The sequence below is a fragment of the Pleuronectes platessa genome, chromosome 4 (genome assembly GCF_947347685.1).
Source record: "Pleuronectes platessa chromosome 4, fPlePla1.1, whole genome shotgun sequence".
NCBI lineage: Eukaryota > Metazoa > Chordata > Actinopteri > Pleuronectiformes > Pleuronectidae > Pleuronectes > Pleuronectes platessa.
In genome coordinates this window covers 8,704,068-8,721,995 of record NC_070629.1, presented here as the reverse complement: position 1 = coordinate 8,721,995, position 17,928 = coordinate 8,704,068, and the positions used below count along the sequence as shown (strand labels likewise).

The 17,928-nt window shown below is 41.2% G+C and overlaps 1 protein-coding gene across 3 annotated transcripts in view; it reads left to right on the top strand.

The window, feature by feature from the left end:
* The window catches only part of arvcfb (ARVCF delta catenin family member b), a 108,194-nt gene that overhangs the window by 51,981 nt on the left and 38,285 nt on the right, over positions 1-17,928 (top strand). For all 3 annotated transcript variants that reach the window (XM_053420499.1, XM_053420500.1, XM_053420498.1), the window contains 4 exons: positions 4,207-4,390; positions 11,868-11,985; positions 12,156-12,327; positions 16,275-16,346. In XM_053420499.1, the coding sequence (XP_053276474.1) occupies positions 4,207-4,390; positions 11,868-11,985; positions 12,156-12,327; positions 16,275-16,346 (546 nt within the window). The remainder of the gene's footprint in view (positions 1-4,206; positions 4,391-11,867; positions 11,986-12,155; positions 12,328-16,274; positions 16,347-17,928) is intronic.

Here is a 17,928-nt window from a genome sequence, read left to right as displayed (position 1 = left end):
AACAGACGTGGGGAGAACATGCACCTCCACGTAGTAAGACCCCAGCCGTTTGAACCCACAGCCTTATTGCATTGAGTCCACAGTGCTAACCACTGTACCACTGTGCCACCCTCGCTCCTTTGGACAAACCATCACATATTATTAACTTTCTACTTGACAATAATTGGGCTGAGTAATTCTTTAGCATTAAATTAGAAAGTGTCACACTGGGTCTCTCTTCTGCTGAAATGAATATACATTGAATGTGCTACTGCTACATTTTCACACATCATGTTTAATTATGTCTTTAATTGCTACTAGAACTTATTTTTGAATCCAATTTTAATGATTTGTGTAATTATTTCTTATTACATAGTGCAGAACTTCAGAATTGGACTATTTGTTTTGTCTTATTCAGTGGAACACTTGTGTGAGGTGCCTATTATTTTCAACCAAAAGCACCTGCATGTGCAAAAAAGTAGACAGGATATTGTAATTGTCTACATAGAGCTAACACAAGCTTTATGGCAAACAGAAATTAAATCTATACACAGAAACACGTGGGTTAAACCATAAGTACAGGACAATATGCAATATAGGCAGAAAGCAAACATGTCCTGCTGTAATGTCTTTAGTCAGAGCTTCAGTTATGCTGATGGAAGAACATCAAGGTTGAAATAACAACTGAGCATGTTTTTGTCCAATTTATGCTTCTAAATAAAGAAATCAATTTTAAATTTAGAAATTTACAGCAAACGCCTGAAGCACAAAATCAAAGCCGCCCTCATTCAACAATGTAATTACCTGAATATTGGTTGCTTTGTGCTTTGGGGACATTTTTGCTGGGAAAGTAGTTTGTGAGGCAGCATTTTCTCTCAGGACTTAAAACAAGCTCTGTGAATCAGGTGCAGTGAGCGGTAGACTGTGAGAAATACAAGGATTTAGTAACTTTACAGCAGAACATCCACACTGTCTAAAATATTTCATCACTCCCTGCACAAGCGCTTTTAAAGTCCCATAAATATGATGTGTTTGGCCTGAAGCTTCAGAGTCGCTTCAATATCCGGCATCACACCTGGGATTCGTGTGTGCATGTGGCCTCGCAGCGCAGCTCACAACAGCCTTCCAGCGAGATGCTGGTCGCCTGGTTTTCTCAGGACGCTGCTCGAGTCGCCAACACAGAGGGAATGGAGGTGATTAGTTTGATATTTCACTCACTGCAGAGATGTGATGAAGAGACGACATAAACCGCATCCAGACAGAATATAACACAGTTTGCGGATTAGTCTAATGACTTTTTTTTTTCTTTTTGTCATTGCTTGGCATAGGCAACCAGTTTTCTCCAGGCACAAACACACCAGAAGGAGTTATTTTTAGAGCGGGCCTGTCTGCTGAGACTTTTTTGTGTGTGTGCAGAGAGCAAGATTTTACAGAGGAAATATTGACTGTCTGGAAAATTTACAGAAACCGTTTTAAAGAACAGACTGAGAAAGAATGACAGTTTCACTGCTCCGCTAATGGTCTGTTATTGTCTGGCAAGTGGGAGTCACAGACCGTGGGTGTCTGTACATGTGTGCGAACAAGCGTATTTCTAAAATATGCACAGTGCATGTGTCTCTCAGTACTCAAGTGTGGTCATGCCGATGTGAATGTGTGCGTGGAAAATGTGCTCCAGCTCCTGGTTGTTTTTACTTTAGACAAGGCGCTCCACCAAGGGGAGCATGGGAGAGTTGAAAAGATGCGTTGGGGGTGAGGGAGTATCGTGGTGGTCTAAAACACTGGAGAGTTATAGAAGTTTGGCCCACTGACTCAAACACAGTCCACAGCTACAGACAGCAGTAGTGTATCAGACACACAGCTCACCCAGAAAATGATGGTAATTTAAATAAGCAATATAAGATAAAAACACCTAATTACCACAATTTGGCTCAAATACTCCTTGAGTCAAAATCTAATCAAATCAGAGCACATAGATATGATGCACATATTTTTTTAATTCTGTGAGACACTTTCTCATGATGCAATTAGCTCTGATGTTCATGAAGGGTACACCTCTGGAAACGGCCTGGAAAGGCATTACAAACAGAATGCTTCTTGTAAATCCAGAACCAGTCCAATCATCTAGTCTTTAAGCTTCCTTCACCATCAATGTATTCCAGCGAATGTGTTTTTCACACCCAGACTTACTATTCATTTGAATGGTACCATTTGACAAAAATATAAGCTGTAACCCTCATTATACCTCACAGAAGAATCCACAGCCACATTATACTTCCTGTATGCATCCCCCAGATCTTCTCCTGTAATTATTAACTAAATAGAACTAAGACAAATTTAAGTCCCAAGGTTTTCAACATAAACTCTGAGTGTATCATCCAGATTTACCCTATAAACCTGCCAGCTGATTGTGACCCACAGTAGAACAGTCCATGTCAGCGGGAGGTTTGGGATTATCGGTTGAGACAAAACACAGGACTTTGGCACGAGTGACTGCTGTTCATTTCCTGTGTGAAACCGATAGTCCATGTTAGCGGGAGGTTTGGGGGTTATTGGTTGTGAAACTGATAGTCCATGTTGTTTTCTCAACCATGTGTTTATTATTGTAACCATGACAACGAAGGTCCCATAACCTTTAGGAAGTAGGTTTTAACCCAAACAGGATCTTTTTGTAAACCGAACCAAACCATGACCTGAACACGGTGTATTCATATCCAAATGTTTGTGTGTGTGTGTGTGTGTGTGTGTGTGTGTGTGCGTGTGCGTGCGTGCTCTTGTACAGCTATCTTTGTGAGGACCGGTTTGAGACATTTTGGTAAAATGAGGACATTTTGGACGGTCCTCACTTTGTGACCCCCCCCTTGAACGGACTGTTTGGGGGTTAGGACTTGGTTTAAGGGTTAGGGTTAGTATTAGATTTAGGTCAGGTTAAGGGTTAGGGTTGGCATTTAGTTTGGATGGTTACGGTAGGGGGGCTAGGGAATGCATTATGCCGATGAATGTCCTCACTAAAAAACGGTACAAACGTGTGTGTGTGTGTGTGTTTCGGGGTCGAGCAAGAGAGGAAGAGAGAGCGAGCAGAGCCAGGAGGTATTGCATGAATGAATGCAAGTCATTCTGTGGTGTCCAGTGTTTATATTGTGCCACTAACCACCAACAAATAAACACATGGACACAGACCTGGAGATTGATTTGATTGTGAAACTGTAGCAGGTCGGAGACGTCAGCTGAAGAGGCAGTCCTTCGTATATATGTCCCCCAGGATGCATTTGTGTCGACACAGCGAAAAGAATGTGGCCACATACTTTCCAGACGACCTCTGGATGTGGTTTTTGTGAGCAGATCTCTGGAGCAGATCTCTGGATGCGTTTAGGACACATTTGGGTCTCAGACACCCGAGGGATGTGTTAATGAAGGCAGATTTTTTTTTTGTATTTATTGCTGTGACAGTTTACTTTCTCCTCTGACTGGAAGTCTCAGTCCACAGACTCTGAGTCCCAGATCATCTGATGCTTTAACGCAGCATTTCATTCTTTTTGTGAATCCTCAGGATGCACACACGCAGCTCACTTTGGATTACCTGTTTTGTTTTTTTTTGCAGAAATATAAAATAGGCTGCCTGTTGTAGAGAGGTGCAGGTTAAAGAAAATGTTCTTTCTTCTCCTTGGATTGTTTGGGAGAGAATTGAGTTGTGTTGTTTATGTTAACAGAAAAGCTGTTTTAGTAACAGTTGCATTGATCCTATTCACGCACACAGTGTATCCACAGAATTTAAATGTTATGTTACTGCATCAGTTGATAAAAGACAAAGCATCATAAGAGTAATGTAACCTCACCGTCCCTCTGGCATTATTATGCTCACAGTCATAAGGCTGAAATAAAGTCAATATTGATTACAACACAGTGCTGCTCAGTTCCGCTCTCTTGGGAGGATAATAAAAGTATTACAATGATGTTCTGTATGTCTAGTTCATATCGTGTCTGGCAAATCAACAACCAATTTTGCTCCATTTTCTTTTTCAAATTTGGTTTAGCGCCAGTCCTAAACCTAAAATGGTTTTATTACAGTCTGTGCTACAATATGTTTGGATGCTGTACAGCTGTCATTATATTTTATCAATATCACTTTCATCCTCTTCCCATTCCTCGTTTTTACTGCCTGTTTCTTTCTTCTCATCACTATCGTCTGAATTGAACTATAATTTTTGTTCCACCTCTGTTTCCCGACAGGAACCCTGTGGAATCTGTCGTCCTATGAACCCTTGAAGATGGTGATCATCAACCACGGCCTGCAGACCGTGACCAACGAGGTCATCATTCCCCACTCCGGGTGGGAGCACGAGCCAAACGAGGACTCCAAGCCGCGCGATGCAGAGTGGACCACCGTCTTCAAGAACACCTCTGGCTGCCTCAGGTTGGTTTAGTTTAAAGATATTTCATAAATCTGTTAATAGAGTCTTAACTTGGTGGAAAGGGGGGTTAGGGTTGTGCCCTGGTCGAACCAATTCCCTTTTGGAGTGGATTCGGTTAACAATGCAGATTCAGGAATTATTTTTTCACTTTTTTAACATGATGAGATATGGCGTAAGCCTTGGTGGAGGTAAACTCTCTCCAAGCAACCAGTCTCGTTTAGAACTGTATTTCGGTTCAAGTCTTAAATTAAGGAAATGGATTTGATAACTTTTTGGCATTATTAACAATTAGGTCTACATCTCTGGATTGATTGTTGGATAAAACTATTTGAAGATTTCACATAAGTTCAACATATATCTTTAAATGTCAGGTATGAGGAATTATTGGCTGCGTTTATTACCGAGATGAAAGCCTGTCTACTGGACCTCAGGCTGTTGGACAAAGCAACTTTTAAAACGGGAAGGCCTCAGACAGATACCAGGCTAAATTGTGGAGACAGGTGGCAGATTTATTTCGGTTAAAGGGTATTCTAGTTTACAGAGATCCTCCTGGAGTTTAAAGTTGAGACCTAAACCACACACATGGTCTTTAAAGATTGTTTTCACTATGATAGCAGTTGCAGCTGGGGACAGGTGTGACATATATGAGACTGTATCTGTCAACCCTGAGCCAGTGTCCGATTTCTGGCAGATTCTGGAAGACTCGTAAAACTGTTTATGACCAACTACTGCTGTAGTTTGGGAAATCGTAAATGTCTCCCTGCGTTACTTTGTGACCACTCCATCGTGGGGCCAATCAGCAACATTAGCTGCAAACTAATTGAGTTACAATTAAATAGTCATGCAAATTAATTCAGTCTCCACTTTGTTGAGTGCAAGTGAAGATAACTTCAGTCCACAGAGCAAATGATTGCCTCATGACTAGTCAGTATATTTGTTTGGTATTTTAGGAATGTACTTTTCTTCTTCTTGTTACTATGACAACATCCAAACACTAACTGGGATGAGAATCATTAACCTCTGTGTGAGCTGGAGTCATCCCATCACTGAACCTCAAATGACTGTGTCACACTCTTTTGTTCTCAACGACAGTATCTAAAACTTTCAGTTGTGCGTAGGTCAGACATCCACCGTGGTGTTAACCTCTCCATTTCCACATCGACACACCTCGCTGTTAAAGTGGCGTGACTCGCGCGGCCCTTCAGGTGACCCTTTCCGGTCCATTTATTTTAAAAACTGAAGGTCTGCTGAAGGGCTGTAGTCTGAGATAAAAGCTGGAAAGGACCTTCGCCTAAACCCCTTATACACTTACTGTGGAAGAAGACGGTTATTGTTCAGGCCCTGATGCTCTTTGCAAACCAGTCACACTGCACTTGGCTGAAATAAGAGAGGAACCGTACATGATGATTGTTTGGCCTGAACCTGCTCTGCTGCAGTGTCCGGCCCTATAGAGGTACATCAGCTTATATTATTAAGTCCATCCGTATCAGTTCAAACAGCTCCAAATAAGGAAGAGTGGCAACTGAATAATACAACTAATAAAACACTCATCTATACAAGGTTATAAAGTGCTTTGTGAAATGTATGGCAATAACAGAATAAAACAAAACAAAAAGATAGAACATTTATGAGATTTTGATGCAATGTTTTAATAAACATAGTGTCAAGTCTATTCTGCTTAGGCAAGGGATTCCTAAGCCTTTGTGCCCTGATACAAAAGCCTGGTCAGCCTGGGTTACCAGTTTCGAAGTAGGACAGATACCAGCAAGTGTTTTTTGGAATTAGAATTCTGTAATATACTAAGTATACCATCTATCACAACAGTTTCAATGCCCATCCGGCAAATATGTCACAAAATATTTGCAACACTTCCTGTACCCTTTCAAAGTAAAAGCAGTTTTGCATTTCTTTCGACTAAATCCATTTGTATGTTTAAACAAGGTTATTGCAGGGCCGAAAGATGCATGCTGTCATACCATAGATTCCTGGCACTACGCTGCGTGTATAGCAGTACTTCTATTGAAGGAAATTCAGTAATCATACCAGATTCCTCACATTGCTGCTCTGCTGCAGCAGCAGACGTGGTCCCTGTGTGAACAACAGACGACCACGACATGCAGCAGATCTGGGGATCAGTTATCATGCACCACACTCGCAGGCAGTGTGGCCTGGGTGAAAGGAAGCTGCATAGGATCAAACGTCCTTTCCTCTATTTATCTGTAAATGACAACGTTTCTTTTCTTCCATTACCATCAGGACATTTCAATGTTCCCCTGTTCATGCTGTGAGTTGACCTAGGAGAACCACTGAGCTCTTACAGCATCTGAGACTATGTTAATGAGGCTTCATTTAGCCTTTGTGTGGTCACTTCATTTTTATCCAAAAATAAATCCTTTTGTGATCAAAGGCTTGCAATGTGTAGAATTTCATCCATCCATGCGTTATCTGTTCCGCTTATCCTTTTAGGGTCAATTTTAGGAGCCAATTCTATTAGACATTTAGGGCTAGAGGCGGGGTTCAGTCTGGACAGGTCGCCAGCGTATCACAGGCCCAACATACAGAGACAAACTACCATGCACACTCAAATCACACCCACAGTCCCCACAGCCACAAAAGAGGGGAAATGTGCGAGTAATTTTAGAACATTTTCTGCTGAGTTGAAGATCAGCATTAACGAACCACGAGGGAATATTTGATAACGCTCTGATATAACTGAGGAAAGTCAAAGGGAAGTCATGGAATTATACATCAGGGCCACAGTGGGAAACCTGCTGTCTCTGCCTCCTTCTCCTTGTTTCTCTCATGTTGTCTTTCATTATCGGTCATATTCTCCTCTTTCCTGTTGTGGGCTTCAGCGGGATGTCTTTCACCTATATCCCCACAAATACTGAATCCAAACCTCATCACCTCTGGAGACTCATCTCATTGCTGTCGCACATCACAAAATCTCCCCACTGCTCTGATCCCCTCGACCCTCGATGCAGACGCTGCTGACGAGAGTGCGTCTCCATGGTAACTGTAACTGCAACCAAGCCTGCTGTTGCCTAGACGCAGAGTTTGGTTTGTGCGCTGGGGAGAAAGCGCTGATGCCAGAGAGAATCTGTTTACCTGCGCCAACAGAGACACAGCTTACACCTCAATAAAGGCATGGATCGTTTCATTATAAAAGTCTCCACTATTTACAATGTTTACCCTGTGGGCTTAGTGGAAGGGAGGCTGTGTGTGTGTGTGTGTGTGTGTGTGTGTGTGTGTGTCTGTGTGTGTGTGTGTGTGTGTGTGTGTGTGTGTGTGTGTGTGTGTTTATTTGTGTGTGCGTGCTTTGGGATGGAGGTGAACACCCAGGTTGGGTATCAGGAGCTTACACTATTGATAAATGTGCTGTGACTCAATTATTAACTGCTGGGTTTCCATGTGCATCACCAATAATTTAGTGACATTAAGTCAATGCACAAACATGATATAATTCAATAGGAGAAGGAATCTAATGCAACATGACAGGAAAGTCCTCCTTCAGAGTCTCAATGCTACAGAACCACCTATTGTCACATGTTAAGACGTCCAACAGCAAACACAGCAGCTGCATTCAGACATGCACTGAAGTCTGGACAGTGGCCAGGGGCATTATGTTTTCCAGTCTCCGTCCGTCCCATTCCTTCGAATGCTATATCTCAAGATCGCTTTGTGGAAATCGCTCCGAAATTGAGACAAATATTCACTTGGGCTCAAGGATGAACTGATTTGATTTTGGTGGTCAAATGTAAAGGTCATGGGGACAAATTTGAGGACATTTTCTAAAGTTCATGTAGTATTATGTTGGTTCACAATAGATTATAATTGTGACTCAGGGGAAGGCAATGTTGATCTTTCTGTCGATGACATTTGTTACAAACATCCAGTTTACTGTGTGGTCCCCTGACTTTTCTTAGAGCCAGCCGGACACTTTTTTTCTCCAGCTGTTTGTGTTTGAGAAAAAAAACATTTTCTTTTTTTCACTCAGTCAACATGATAGTATGAGAAGGATCTGAACAAGAATAAGAAATGAAGGCAGAATCAATACCAACCCCATGGGTAAGCATATGGTCTCTCAGTGTTGCCGTTGACCTTGCTGTGCGATAGCAGAGGTCAGCCACGTCTCCATCCGTCTCCATCAGTCTCCATCAGTCCTGCTGGACTGATGGAGACAATAGACCAGCCAGCTGCTCTATTGTCCTCTGATGGCCACATGACTGAGAGTGACCTTCACACCCACACCTCATCTGATAAAGCAGACACACTATAGACACATCCAGATCAGAGTGACAGGTTGTTAGAGTTTGTGCAGATACAGACCGACCTCTGAATGTGCAACTGCGCTTATTCTCTTTCTAATAATAAAATGCCCCTCTCAGCCGTCGCTATAGTCCCAAAAATAATGAGGCAAGAAATGTTGTAAAGCCCAACAAAAAATGGTTTAGTTAGTTTCTCTTTCTGTCATTAGAGAGAAGGACACAAGCACAGCACAGTGAAAATTGTCTAAAAACTTTTTCTTTTACAAAGATCTCACTATTTGCGTGTTAATGATTAAAGTACATGTGCTTTCAAGGAAAAGGTGTCCCTGTTCTGTTTCTGCACTTGGTTACCACAGAAAAGAGAATGCCCTGGTTTCTCTTAAACTGCAGTTCCTTTTTTGGGGGCATTTCGTTGTTGTATTATTTCCCCAATCAAAATAGTAGTATACATATTTACCTATTAGTTAGTTTACATCTGGTCTCATAAAGGGACTGTTCCACCTTGGCAGAGTTGTGCGCTCTACTAAGTCGACTTCTAGTTTTGTCAATAATTCCATGGGTAGCAAAGTCATCTGCTGTTTGTTAAAACGATCAATATATGGAACAGTTGGAAACAGTGAAGTCCACAAGCCTGAATGGTTCGAATTAGATAAATGACAGAGGAGTCACTTGGTAACACAATACTTAGAGCAACACTAGGTGGGTAACACAATCAATGCATGATATGCTGCGAGTGTCTTTGCAGCATCATCACAAAAGCGACATTGGTTTCAATTGACAAAGAAATAATCAGATTGATCCAATTTGCACAATTATCCTTGCTCACCTGCACATCCACATGACCTCATACTGCAGACTTCTTTGTTCACGTGCTTTACGACACATCGTTTGCCTTGATGTAATACGATAAGAATGCAAACAGCTCAGCTCCATGTTTGATAACATTAGCAGTATACTCTCCTGGAGAGGAAGTGCAGTATTACAACAACAGATGGTACACTGCTGGTGTATCAGTAATCATCAGTATCTGTAGACCTCAGCCAAAACTAGAAAATGAATATTACACCATCAGATAACACAACCGCTGCTTCCCTAAGTGTCTGCGCTGACAGACACACCGTCCATAACTCCACCAAGACAACTGCTCCCCTGAAATGAAGCAGCTGACAATAAAATTCTTCTGTCAGTCTGCCGCCGTAACACATCCTGTCAAATAAATCCAAGGCGGCGCTCCTCTGGATCACTTTAAAGGGAAGGTGGTGACCATTTTTCCAACAGCTGAAGACGGATGGGTTTGGTTTATGAGTGTGTGCAGATGGCCTGTGCCGTCTGCCAGGTCTCCACCGAATATGAGTTTGAATTAGCAGGAGTTGTAGGTGGGTTATATTCCACTAGTCAAACTGATTTTTTGGGGCTGATGCTGATAACATTTTGGATACAGACAGATAAGCTCATATATAGATTGGCAATGATTCTCAAGACGCCATTATCAAACCCTCATGAAAAAAGAAATGTAAGCTTAACCGTGAACTTTCTCATAAATAACTACAAATGAAAGGAGGACAAATGCAATAAAATATATTGAAATTGACTTAAGAAGATCAATATTTTATATGTAAAATGAAAACATAGATACACATCTTTACTGCATCGTTGCTTTGGTAAGTTATACATTTTCCTGTCTGTGCATATCTACAAATATATCTGTTGATACTGATATCAGCCAACCGAGATATTGATATGGCTCTAGTCTCTTCATAGAGAAAAGACAGAAATACTTCTACCAAGAAGATGACAAGATGTTAAGTAAGAGAGATACAGTATTTCTGTGTGTAGTGCTATTTGTCAATAGGTGGCCTTGAATATCCCTTTGTATTTGTTAAATAATAATTAGAGCCCACAGGAGGATTATTCTAATGTTATTTTAGCTTAGTGCACTATGGTTGTATAGTTTTGTGCTTTGTTGTTGAAGCGAGTCATCCACGTGTGTGACAGTGTTGGATGTGAGAAGTGTTGCGGTCACAACAGCTACACAGTGCTCTGCCTACCTCTGCAAAGGCTGCCGCTCTTCCACGGGACTAACTGGGGTTCGGCTAATGGGATTATGTGGGTTGGAAGCCCTCATAAATGAAGTCCCTGGTGAGGAGCGGGGCGCCCCAGCTTTCCCTTAACCCTCTTTAAAGCCTTGCCTTTCACAGTCAGTCAGCCAGCCGCACTAAGACTGCACCAGCTCTGCTCTGCTCAGGGCGCTGGCTGATATAACGCACATGGCATTTCCCTTCATACCGAAGATGAAATTTATGTTCCTCATAAGATTATTTCCAAAGTAGTCAGGATTTCTTACATTATACTTAAAAGGGACAAACAGGAGGATACAGGACATGGGTCACATGCAAACCCATAAAATCACATGTTGGGTTTAAACTGATATCTGACTTTTTTTTTACCTGCCATTCAATTTCATCTGTTCTATACACCTGCCACATTAATCTGAGATGTAACTAATGTAACATACACATTATCATAATTCAATGAATTTAGACCTTGTTCCTGACATTTAATAACAATACTTTTATTATTGTAATGACTAAATAACCTTGAACTTAAAATAAATTGCCACTATGCATAAGATCATAGTAACAGTGGTTGTTGTAGGAACAATAATACTCAGAGTCATTGTAATATGAGTGGCAAATGGAGAATTACAGTGATTATCTGCAGTTCGTCACATTTAAAAGGTTTTAGTATTTAAATGTAAGATAATGTCTCGAATACTGACTTTTTACAACTGCAGTTAACATCAATATAAACTAACACACATCAGTATATTTTACGGTATATATATATATATGTTGCTGCATCTTTTGTTTTTTATTAATTTGATTGCTTGGTTTTATCATGTAATATTTGTTCCTGATGTTATTGGCCAATTTTCTTTTGTTACTTTACTTTACTGTAATGAGGCATATTGAACTACTCCCTCATATAAAAGCTGCTCTATAATTACATTTGTGTTTATGTTATTATTAATGCTATTGTATATTCGATACAAGTCAGAATGGTAAATACCACAAAACTTCACTAAAAGTCTTCCTAAAATTTGAATGTGTTGCTTCCAATTAGCTCCTGAACGTCTGATCAACGCTTTAGGCCTGCTGATGACCCCTGTGCTCACTAACCCACTGTGTGTGTGTGTGTGTGACTTCTCTAGAAATGTCAGCTCAGACGGAGCAGAGGCTCGGCGCAGACTGAGGGAATGTGACGGATTGGTGGACGCCCTGCTGCACGCTCTCCAATCAGCTGTAGGGAAGAAAGACATGGACAATAAGGTAAGACAATGTGCTATTCATCCACTAAAACAGATGACAGTTAATATTAATGCTGCTTACAGCTGTAGAGTACATGGCCTCTGTTCTGAGTCTTTTACATAGGAATGACTGACCTCATGTTGCACACATGCAGTTTTACTTTTAACTTCCCTGCGTCTTTTTTCTCCTAGTCTGTGGAGAACTGTGTTTGTATTATGAGGAACTTGTCCTACCACGTCCACAAAGAGGTGCCAGGCGCTGAAAACTTCCAGGACCCATCAGCACCACAGGCCCCCGGCTCAGCGGGCCCACAGAGGAAGAAGAAGGATGATGCCGGCTGCTTCGGAGGCAAGAAGGCCAAAGGTGGGAATGAGTGAGGAGGGAGACTCAAAAAACAGAATCACCACTATTCAGAATCATATGCTTATAAAAACTCCAAAATGAGATGTCTGTCTCTCCAATGAAACACATACTCTTTTAAAGTGGGAGACATTTTTAAATGGTGAATTTGAAATGTGCAAAAGGCAACTTCGGACCAATTCGGGAAAAAATCTCAATATAAGTTGATGGTAGCAGCTGCATGTTTTATTTTCATTGTTCTCATTTTCCTTGTTGGAAATTTTGATGATGGTAAGATGTATAAATAATTGACCGACAGTAGAGCGATATTGAAACAGCGAGACTACAGAGGGCAGGGCCATATAAGCTCAAATTAATGTCACGATTTTTTCAAACTTTTACCTTCTATTACGATTAATGAACATCTGGCATGCTTGTTTGAGCAATAGCAGTAGTTTTTGGGTTCTTGTCTAGATGGATATATTTTGTAAAGCCAAGGTTGAGTAGACAGAAATGTTTCTTTTTAAAAAGGAGGGAAAAAATCTTTTTTCTGCAGTAGTGTAGACATTACTGTTCTAGTGATCGAGACAAAACATTTGACTAATTTATTATTTATCATCACAATATCATATATAGTCAACAGCAACTTTATATGGCCCCAGGTGACACTTGGTTTGAGAACATGACGTAAAACACGCAAAATCGTGAGAAAAGGCTTCTCACAGACACACCAACTCAAAATCAAAGCCATCAAGACACTGGATTTTAAATAGGTGATTTTATGATATATAATCTATATAATCTACAAGCTCCCTCTCTTTCAGAGCACAGTGAAGCTTCATCTCTGATTGTTTTGGGTGTGCAGACAATAAAGATGAGGCAGTCCAATGTGTAACTGTGACCTCTAACCTTCAATATGTTGTTAAATGACTTACATAATTGAAGTCTATCAAGGCGCCGTCTGCCGCGTCAGGAGGATTTTGACGTGGCCCGCTCTACTTAACAGATGTGTCGTGAACGTATGTGCCGTTAGCTGCGTCTTAAATCGGCCTCCTCCCAGGCTGTTTGCTAAACGACACTGTTATCGCCCCGCTGTAAAACAATAATTGCTGCTATTAATCAGTCAGCCAATGAGGTGGGACTACCCGCCATTGACCCTTGACTTCTCACGTCTCACTGGAGAATCCTTGGGTTCAGGGGGTCAGGGACAACACAGGAGCTTACATGTATACAGATTTATAAAGAACCCAATTAACCGCCTGAATACTCTAACACATACACACTCGGAGCTGTGAGCTGTGTGTAGCTGCTGCACACCCTCAAGGTATTCTGAGGAAAGACGCTCAGGTATAGAAATATTAAACGCAGCTATAAAGGACCCTAGAGCTGGGTAGTTAAACAACACTGTCGGCAGCAGCCTGGGTAATTTGTTACCTTAAGTAGGCTATGTTTGGCCTGCTCCTAAGTTTAATGCCACTTTGAGTATAAAGCACAACATTATGATCAGCACACGCTTAACAGCTCATGCTTTGTTTTACCTAATAAACAGTCTGACTCTTGGCTTGTTTTTCTCTTTGAGCACATCTCTTCCCACACAGTAATCTTAATCAAGCACTTACACAAGCCACTTGAATGTTTCACTGTTCCTCTCTGTTCTTCGCCTCTACCACTCTTTTCCAGTCTTTCCCTTATTTCTCTCTTCATATTTCAGACTTTTCTTCCGTTCTCACTTGAAAAATCTATTCAATTGATGCCTATTCTTTGAACGTGCCTCTCAGAAAACACCTATGGACTGCTAATGGCTTCCTATCTTGTCTCTTCTCCATCTCAAAAGTACTCTTTTCCTTTCTTTGCTCTCCTTCGCTCTCTGTCGGGCCTTGTTCTCCTTTCCTTTCACCTTTTCCAACCCTCCATATTCAGTAAAATATGACTCTTTGTGGATAACTCTTCACATGTATTGCACAGCTTCTTCTTTAGCACACACATTTTTTTTTCACCATGCCTCTTCTTTCTTCTCCCTGCTTTGTGTTTTTTGGCATTGCTGCTGCTTCCTTGGCTAACTATAGAGGAATGGTTTAATCAAGGTGAGTGGACCTCCTTCAACCCTTCTCACTTCAGTTCTCCTCCTCTTCATCCTTCCTCCCCTCTCTCCGTCTCCTCCTCCTCTCCCCCTGCTGTAGAATATAGTTAGAAGTAGGTTCGGGTGTCCTCCAAAAACCTGAAAAACTTGGGTTTTTCACTCATTCCACATGCATTTCCTCACCATACCCACCTACTGTACCGTAGCACTGAGGGATTAGAGACTCCCACATCTCCAATCTTCACAGTTCATTAGTGCTAGTTGTACCTCAGTCTTTCAAAATAGGTGAAGGGTAAAGAGTGCTTGGTAAAAGAGGTAAGTCCCTTTGTCAGGATGTAAGTAGAGCTTGACTAATCAGACCAATCAAGTATGCAGTAATAGAATTGAAATTAAAACTTGAACACCAATTTTATTTTTGTCTGACTCTGTGTGATTGAACTGAGACTTTTAGACTGAAGATAAAACTAATCCCAAACAGTGATGAAAAACTGCTGCTGACTGTTTCCAGCCAGAGCCCTTCATCTCTGATCCCTTTGTGTTGTATTAAAGCATACATGTCAAGCTCTGCTGCAGGCCCTGCCTCTCTCTGTGTGTGTGTGTGTGTGTGTGTGGGGGGGGGTTGTTTGTTTGTCGCACCTCTGTATCCAAACATTCAAAGTTTCTAAGTTTTATACTCAACAAACAGTTCTTCACTAGTTGAGAATGTCCTTGTGTATTAGGGAATCCTCTGAAGTGCTAATTCTTCATGAAAGTTGGATGAACACTTTTTTCACTCATGTTAGTTTGTGCCAATAAATCTATGTCTGAAGCTAATTAGCTTAGCCTCTTTTAGCCTACATCCATACTACATTTTGATTTTAAATGTTCAATTCAGTGTTGCTGACATTGTTATTGCTGTTGTTCAGTTAAATTATACATTTTACAATAATACAACTATTTACATGAGCTAATATTTGAGGAGCCGGTGACAATCCCTGTGTAGGTTAGTGGTCACATGATAAGCGTTTTTTCAGACGTTTGAGTATGTACAGGGATTAGAGCCAAAGCACTCATATGGACCGAGATTGTTTTTAAATCAAATGTAGTGGTATGGATGTAGTTCCATGAATGGAGGGGGTAGGAGCAGCTGTCCTGACGCCAAATGGTTAGCTGTGGACTTTTACATGTTACTTGTGGACAGAGCCAGAGCAGCTGTTCCCTCCTGCCTACATGCTTCCAGACTTTCTTCTTGTTCAGGTTGTACAGAAACCTCCTCTTCATTTATTTGCTTCTTTTGGTCCTGCACCTGTACCTCAACCCACCTTCCCCTTTTCCATTTAGCCTCAGACAGTCACTGCATTATTCAAGGTATTTCATCCGTCGTAGACATTATAAAAGTGTATGTTTGATTGTGGAGAGAAAGTGTGTGTATTTATACTGTATGTGTATGGGTTTTTTTTATCACCAGGGCAGAAGATGGTGTGTTTTCTCTGTGTGTTTGTACATGCCATGTTTCAGCATAAACGGTTGTATGTATCAAAACACAGACAGCGATGTTGTGTATACATACAAACGTTTATGCTTTATTGTTGATTAATGTGTAGCACAGTCCCGGATTAGACCGACATGTAAAAATCATAATTTTGCACAACCCCATTTGAAATCTGCCTCACCTTGATCAGGTGGATCAATCTATTTATGGGTTTTGTTGTGATATTGATGCTATTTGAGATACTAATATTTTGTTTATTTAGCATAAAGAGAATACAGTTACGATTCAAAGACAATGACATCAGCCTTCTAAATCCATGTCGGTCTAACCCCGGTGTCTACCACATTCTCCCTTATAATCCTGCTGTCTCACAAAACAACACTGACCTCGTCTTCCCTGCTCTCTCTCTCTCTTACCCAGGCAAAAAGAATGGTGAGAACGGCAAAAGCTACGACACGTTGGATCTGCCCAAGCGCACAGAGCCGTCAAAAGGTAGGCGCTCTTCTGGCAGGCAACACGTCCCTCTGTTAACGCTCTCCCTGCTGGCTGAGCATGTTATAGAGGAGGGCCAGTCGGGAAGTGACTCCAGTGATTTAGAAGTGTCATGCTGTAGAGGAGGTGGAGACATGAGGGTGATGTGTTTCATTGAGACTCAGCTGTGTTGATGTGGGAGGCCTTTGACAGAAGAACAGGTTTCTTCTTTTAGCTTTGTTTGATGATTGTGCTTCTCTTTAAGCCGCTGTGAGCTGATTACTCTTCATTTAGACTGTGGGTTGCACAAAACAAAATATTTCAGGGTGCTTTGGTGATGTTTTGAAGATTTTCACAACATTCTGACACAACTAAACATTAAAGGAAAAGTAGTATAGTGTCTAACCTGTCAAAGCAGATAATGTGTGAAAAAAGAGAAAACAGCAAACCAGACTTCAATTCTCTCCTCTAAATCTCCGCGAGAATGGGATTTCCCATAATGTTATACTGTTGCTTTAATAGATAATGAAGTAATTTGTTAGTTACTGCCCCAGGTGGGATATTGATAGACATCTTGTTGGAGTGAAGTTTCTGTAAATGGAGAAGACAAAATCTTCACACAGTGTTTATTCAGTATGGATTAACTAAAAAGGGCTATTTGTGTTTGGCTTATTTTGTTACAAATGAATGATTTAAAAATCATACAAATATATTTATCCCACGATGACTGCTTATTGATTTTGGTTCTTTACACTGCAAAGATTAGACATAGATAGCTTGGTGTGAAAGAATAGAAATAATCACATCATCACACTGCATTTGGTTTATTGTCATATTACACAACATCCATAGGGCTGTATCTGCAGCACTGATTTTATTATGTTACATTATGATGTAGCAGAGACACAGAAACCTCTCCTCTCTTCTCCTTTCTTCTATTCTCCTATCCTTTCCTACATCGTCTCCTCTCCTCTCATGTCTTCTCCTACAACGTCTCTTCTACTCTCTACTCCTGTCCTCTCCAACATCATCTCTTCTACTCTCCTCTCCTGTCCTCTCCTACATCGTCTCCTACATCGTCTCCTCTTCTCTCCCCTCTTCTATTATCCTGTCTTCTCTAAATCGTCCTCTCTCCTCAAAAAACATTAACATGTCACCCATATCAGCAACCGCTTCCAGCCACAGTATGTGCTCACTCATATTCTCTTTTGCTTTTTGACACCAACGGGCAGTTGTAGCAGTAATGAGAGCAAGCTAGTATGCAGCACATACTGAAGTGCGTCCGTATGGTAATGGAATGTGTATTTGCTTTGTTTGTACCTTTCTCTGAGGTATGTGTGTGTGTGTGTGTGTGTGTGTGTGTGTGTGTGTGCGTGTGCGTGCGCAGTGTGTGTGTGTGTGTGTCGATCTCTCTTGGTGTCTCTGGAATTTGCCTGCACTCTTACGTGGTATTTACACATCAGCACCTTCATCAGTGTCTAGTGGCAGCCACTCAAAGTCAATATCACTTCCTCTTTGCCTGTTAATTAGCCACATTAGCATGGCAAAGTGGGCTGTCATTAAACTAGATCACAATTAATTGCTGTGCTTTTCCAAGTTAAGC